Raw genomic sequence first — 6,587 nt, 5'->3', positions numbered from 1 at the left:
CGGAATGGAGATCAGGAAGGCCCTGGCTTTGGAGAAGAGAAGTGGGCTTAGGCCGATATTGAACTGGTAGCTGGACATCCAAGGGGAGGGACAGGGCAGATGGTAGGAGGAGCAGGATGAAAGGGCCCGAAGGTAGACTGTGCCGATGTGAAAATGAGTTGTACAAAAGTAAACATCCAAATGAACACACTTAGGGTCTCTCTGAGGAAAGAGAGAGAAAAGGAATGGACATAGTGAGGGCGTGGGGGGTAGGAAGGCATCCAGCAAAGGAGGCAGAGAAACCTGGGGTATCCTGTCAAGAAAAAGGAGGGGAGACTTCCTGCAGAAGAAGGTGATTAATGGGGCCCAGAATTCAAGGAAAATAAGAATTTACAGAGACTGTTGGGTTTGACTCATTAAACATACATGTATGCCAGCCCCTGGAATATTGATTAGAGGTTATGCCACTAAGCAGACATCCAGGAGTGCCTGTGGTGATGCCAGGCTCTGAGCACAGCCCAGTGTGTGGAAGAGGGAGATTTTGAGGCTGGATTCTGCCCCCTGAGGAGCCGATGTTTACAAAAGCTTCAGTCCACAATGAAGAAGGACTAGGGGTGGGGGTGAGAGGAGGGAGAGGAAGAGGGAGTGGGTGGGAAATTGTGTACAGTTGAGGGCACACCACGTACTCAAAATTTTTGGCATTTAAAGCAAAGCAAGAACTAGAAAAATAACTGAGGGGACAGGAAAGACTAAACACTCCTCCCTCCCCACCCCACCCCCAACCACCCACCAAATATCTGAGACTCGGATGTTTCTAGGCAGGAGAAAAGACATCAATGCAAAGGAAGAGCAGAATTTGTTGAGGGAGGAGAGATTACTGAGACAGTGAACAGAAGATAGTTCCCAAGAACTAAGAGGAACCCATTCCCACTAATTATGAAACACGGCAAAACGGTAAAATGGTAACAAAGCGTCCGGGTGAGTGGTTCTTGCAGTGTATAGTTGGAAAATGTGGGAGTCAGAAAAGGGGACCGCTTGGGAGAGGTGGTATCAGCGAAGGCTTCTTGGAGGAGGTGGCCTTTAACCTAAATCTTGAAGGATGGGCGGAAAGGAAAGGTCGGGGCATTCCCAATTTAGAGCAAACTGGGCGACGCTCTCCTCCCCTGCTCTCTTCCGGTCGTTGCCAAGCTCCGCTTTCTCCTCCCGACTTCATAGGTTTGCGCGCTCGTCTCGGGTTCCCAGCACTGACGTCAGCGGGCAATGACCTAAGCGCAGCGGAGAGGGCGGGGGTGGGCCGGCGCCCACCGGACGGGGCGGAGCGAGCGGCGGCCAATGGGTGCGGCCGCCGCTCGCCCCGCCTCTCACCACGGTACGAAAGGCGCATCCGGGCGCGCTTCCCCCAGAGCTCGAGTCGCGGCCGAGCGACCGCGTCGTGCGGAGCCGTCTGTGCCCCGGAGACCTCTCGCCGCCCCCGCTGCCGCCCCCAGCCGAGCGCGGTATGAACCAGGCCGGCTGGACCCGGAAGAGGACAGACATGCTGCCGGAGATCGCCGCCGCTGTGGGCTTCCTGTCCAGCCTCCTAAGGACCCGGGGCTGCGTGAGCGAGCAGAGGCTGAAGGTGTTCAGCGGGGCCCTTCAGGAGGCGCTGACAGGTGAGCCGCGCGAGGGGGCTCCGCACCCCGCCACTGAGGCTCGGGTCCCTTCCCTGGCCGGAGCGTCCTTCCTGCCCTCCTAGGACAGGGTCCCAGTGCGAGCGGCTCCGGGACTTGCTTTCCCTCCAGCACGGGGGGCGGCCCGCAGGCCCCCATTGCTTTGGGTCGCGTCTCCCTCCCGGCCCTGCGATCAGCTCTCGGTCGGTGATGGTCCTGGGGGGCGCAGCGGGCGCAGACCTGTGTCCTGGAGGCGGTTTCGACTCCCCGGCTTATGCCCCAGAAGAGCCGGTGCCTGCGGGTCTGAGTGTGGCCTCGTCTCCCTCACCGAGACCCTCGGGGACGCTGCGGGCGATGAGTCCCGGCGGACGAGCGGAGCCTTTGGGAGAAGAAGGCGCTTGGCTGAGCCTCTCAACACTCTGGAGGCCCAGCCGTGACTTCCAGCGGTGCACGCCGCGCTGCTCCTGGGCTGGTCGTTGACAAGCTCCAAGTTGGAGTCCGGGTCCCCTTTGCACTTTCTGGTCCCCTTAGCCACCTGCCACCTATTACGGGGCCAAGAGAGCCTTCGTAGATAGTAACTGCTCTGAGGGGGCGTGTGGGGCGCGGGCGGCGCGAGACGGGGGTGGGCGAGAGCTGATCAGCGCTGGCGAGGGAGCGCCCGCTCGGCTGTTCTGGCCCTTTGGCCGCAGTGTTGGGCAGCGACGGCCATCTCCAAATGTGCCCACGCAGGTTCCGCCGCCTTCTGAGGAACAACGTATGTTTCATCAAAACATCCTTTTCTGACTCCTTAGCCAGACTTGCTAAGGGTTTCTGACCTTTGAAGGAGGTAGAGGGAACCTTTGGGGCTCAGGATGGGAGGTGCAGTAACTCGCTGTGGCTCCGACCATGATGCTCACCTTCATGGCCTTGAAACTTCAGCTGTCGGTCTCCAGAGGCCCTGCCTGGACATGCCAGCAGTCACACCCTCCTCCTGAAACAGGGAATGTGCCAAAAGCAGTGCACTGGCTATTAGGGATTGCCCCAGAATGTTGGGACCCCCTCCCAGTATACACACACCCCTGTCCTGGGATGGGGAGTCTTTCCAGATCTCATAAAATTTCTCTGCTACATTGGCTGGGGGAGGTCTCAGGAGGGTCCTGGCAGTCATGACAAAGCACCTTGTTGCTTAAAGTCACTGGGCCCCTTCCTCGCCTTTATCCCATCATGCTGCTTGTGGTAGTAGCAGCCCTGACCCAGCTGCTCTAACCAGGGCACCTCCCCTGTCCTGTGTTCACAGAGCACTACAAACACCACTGGTTTCCTGAGAAGCCATCTAAGGGCTCTGGCTACCGCTGTCTCCGCATTAACCACAGGATGGACCCCATCATCGGCAGGGCAGCCAGCCAGATCGGACTCAGCCCGCCCCAGCTGCACCAGCTGCTGCCCCGAGAGCTCACCCTGTGGGTGGACCCCTACGAGGTGTCCTACCGCATCGGGGAGGACGGCTCCATCTGCGTCCTGTATGAGGAGACCCCGCTGGTTGCCTCCTATGGGCTCCTCACCTGCAAGAACCAGATGATGCTGGGCAGGCACAGCCCCTCCAAGAACTACGTGATGGCCGTCTCCAGTTAGCTCCTCTGCTGCCCCCACCCAGCATTCTACTGGACTCATCCTGCCATCAACAGGCCACTGCATACCTCAACCTGGGGAACTGTATTTTACATGAAGAGCTATTTATATATATTATTTTTTTAAGAAAAGGGCAGGGAAAAACCTAAAGATTTTTTTTAAGAAAACAATCCGTAAAGCGTGCTGCTTGGAAGCAGCCTTCCCAGGTGCCTTTGCAGAGAACTGTTGTGTGCTTGAATCTGGGAACCAGTGTCTGCCTATGGGAGGGGGGAGCGGTTAGGGGTGGGCCCATCCCAAGTGAGGTGGGAAAAGCTTGGCCAGCACCCCAGGAAGATGTGAGAGGGAGCAAGCAAGGTTAGCAACTGATTGAGAGAGGTTAGGATCTGCCCTGAAGGAAGGAGAGAGGCTGAGTTTAAACCTCTCTCTCTCCCAACCAGGACACCTAAGTCCCTGGCCCCTCTCTTACTCAGGGGCATTCAAGCCTGGACTTAACTCATGTTACCTAATCTTCACTTTTATTTTTCTGATGCGATCCTGGGCAGAGAGTGATTTCTTCTGTCCTAAGCAGCTTTTCTTGAAATCATGGCTTGTTTCTAATCCTATCTTCAGGGGCCTGTAGATACTGCTTCCCAGCCAGGAATCTAAAGCTTTTTGTTTTGTGGGGATCAGGGGTGTAAGGCAGGGGTTGGAGTTCACTGGGGTTGGCCTGGAAGGGTACTCTGCACAAAACCTTTGCTTTGCAATATGCTGCTCTGTGTGTCAGTATGTGTGGTGCAAAAACTTGGGGGTGATTTACAGTGGAATTTTAGGACCCAAAGAGTATCCACTGGGGATATGCTTTTGGCCAAAACCCTTCTTTTTGGAACCACATGAAAGTCCTGATGCTCCTACCGTTATCTCTTTGAGAGGCGGCTCAAAAGCTACAGGGAACTCCAGGTCCTTCGTTACTGCCTTCTTTTTAAAAAGCACAACACTCCTCTCTACCTCGCCCCACTCCTCTCCCTTCCGTTTGGATCATGGAACTACCCAATGTTCTAGGACAAGAGTTCTCAATCACTGTGCAATATGGCCTCCTAGTCCCAGGAGGGTGTGGAGGAGAACTGGCTCTCAGAACCTCCTGGTGCTCTGGTGGGCTGAGGGAACCATTTCTCCCGCTGTCCTTGGGACTGTGGCTGGCTGGACAGCCTTGCAGGTATCCCTTGGCTGAACGGGAGAAAGCCCCAAGTTCTGCAGGACTACTTGGTATTCTTGTAGGGCTGACACTCAAAACTAAACTTTCGGCATTGTTTTTCCTCCCCCTGATGCTCAAAGCACTTCTGGGAGAGGTTGCGGTCTCTCTCAGTACAATCCAAATTTGTCTGTAGACTTGTGCAATATTTACTGTTCTGGGTTGGAGAAAAATGGAAAACTACACTGGGAGGAAATCCCCATCCTTTGGTTTCTCAGTGACAGGTCCTCAGAAGGCCTCGAGTTTTCCAAACCTGAATCACCTTAAAAAGGACATAACTAGAACATCTAGTCAACCTGGCTACCCTGCTATTGCCCCTTAATAAGGGACCTTCCTCCCCCACCCTGAAGTTCCCCTCCCCACTGCAGACCCCTTTCCTGTTACTCAAAGGTGCTATTTACCAAACACTCTCCCAATCCATTCCTGCCAGTTCTGCCTCCTTTTCAGCTCTCCAGATCCAAGCTGTTTTCCCAGACCTTGCTTCCAGTCTTTATTGCTTTAAAGGTAACTTGGGGTCTACAGACCCAATAACTTCTTTTCTGACATGTGGGTTGAAACAAAGCTGTGAATCATTGCAGACTACGTTGTAGCATTTTGTCTGCAAACAGGTCCCTGCCTTCTAGAAACAGCCTCATGATCTCCTGCTTAATCTTTTCTCTCTTCTTTTTGATGTTCACTTTAAAAACAACAGAATGCCCAGAGCTGGACTGTTGAGCAGGCCTGTCTCTCTTATTAATAAAAATAAATAATAGTGCATTTCTAAGCTATTCTGACAGAAAAGACAAAGGTTACTAATTGTATCATAATGTTTTTATATGGAAGAATGTACAGCTTTATGGATAAATGTACACCTTTTTTGTTACTTTAATAAAAATGTAGCAGATGAAGTTATGTGGTGTAGAGAAGGTAAAAGTCCCACATCGCTAATTTGCATATCCTTCAGATCCAAATCCTATCTTTGTGTCTTCAGATCTATATAGCATATGGTGAGAAAAAAGAAAAATCTAATTTGTGTAGTAAGGCCATTTCCAAGCACCCCTCTTCCCTAGGAAGTAGCCCCTTATTTCCTTCCTTCAATGCATATTCCAACAGTTCCCTGTGAAAATGCTAGATGGGACAGGGTTCTTGCAGCTGAACACCCTTTAGTCTATTCTAGCCAGGGACCAGCGTATGCATCCTCTTCTTGCTAGGCCTTAGTTGTGTTTACACATTCGTTTATTCAGCAAGACTGTATTGTCAGTAAGTGCTGGGGGCTGAAAATATTATAGATGATTAAGACACACAGCCTATCTCTCACAGACTGGTGTGGTGAGCAGGGGACTCTTGAGCCCATTCCCAGGTTGGGGCAGAATTGTTAGGAATTCTTGGTACAGGCTCTCTTGCCCTTTCTGAGGCTGCCATTTTGCTGCCTGCCATTCTTACCAGACAAGAACAGTTGGGCCCCAGGATCTATGCACTGGAGCTGAAGGTGTGACTGCAGGCCAGTGCCATCAGTTAGCTAAAGAGCAGCTACATGTGACAGCAAACACTGAGCCAAAGTTTTGTTACCAATTTTCAATACCCTTTGGCTATATGGATAGGATCTATGCAAGAAAATAAGTATCATCTCTGACTTTTGGGTTCTTTCCGTAAGGTTTTGACAGAATTCCCCACCCCACTTACTGGCTCAAGTTTCCACTGAGTAACAAGTACAGTTTTTTGTTTTTTTTTCTTGGCCATGGGTGGACTGTCTTTAAATTTTAAACCTGTTGACTCCTAAATAATGGCACCCCTCTACCCCCCCCACACACACACACTTCATACCTCCATGACCCTCATCAATAAATATGCAGTTTGACCTAGATGTCCTATGTGGGAAGCCAGCCCTGGAGGCTCTGATATGCTGGGATGGTAGGTAAGCCATGGTATGGGGATGGGGGAAGCCAGCTCATCTGTATTATAAATAGAATTGCTTATGGGGATCTACTTGTGTTAAGGAGTTTTTATTTAAAGGAATGGTCCCATTTTCATTTGTAGCTTCTCATACAAATGTCCTAGGCACTCATTTTATAAGGACCCACTTTTTTGGACATAAGGACCCAGAGTTAAAGGTTCAATTTTTGCCCATCCAAGAGGACTTATTC

At 51.9% G+C, this 6,587-nt stretch overlaps 1 protein-coding gene across 1 annotated transcript; it reads left to right on the top strand.

Moving 5' to 3' along the window:
- Positions 1–785: 785 nt before the first annotated feature.
- On the top strand, positions 786–5,351 carry BTG2 (BTG anti-proliferation factor 2). The gene is made up of 2 exons (XM_019719756.3): positions 786–1,631; positions 2,905–5,351. The coding sequence occupies exons 1-2, from the start codon at positions 1,478–1,480 to the stop codon at positions 3,237–3,239; spliced, it is 489 nt and encodes a 162-aa protein (XP_019575315.2). The 5' UTR covers positions 786–1,477; the 3' UTR covers positions 3,240–5,351.
- The last annotated feature ends 1,236 nt before the right edge of the window (positions 5,352–6,587 follow it).

The sequence above is a fragment of the Rhinolophus sinicus genome, chromosome 11 (assembly GCF_057876585.1).
Source record: "Rhinolophus sinicus isolate RSI-liver-muscle chromosome 11, RSI-T2T, whole genome shotgun sequence".
In the NCBI taxonomy this organism is placed as follows: Eukaryota; Metazoa; Chordata; class Mammalia; order Chiroptera; family Rhinolophidae; genus Rhinolophus; species Rhinolophus sinicus.
This window is presented reverse-complemented; position numbering and strand designations above follow the sequence as displayed.

Coding starts and splice junctions, on each gene's coding strand:
- BTG2 (XM_019719756.3), top strand. CDS start 1,478: ATGAACCAGGCCGGCTGGACCCGGAAGAGGACAGACATGCTGCCGGAG. Junction 1,632..2,904: donor CCTTCAGGAGGCGCTGACAG/GTGAGCCGCGCG, acceptor CTGTGTTCACAG/AGCACTACAAACACCACTGG.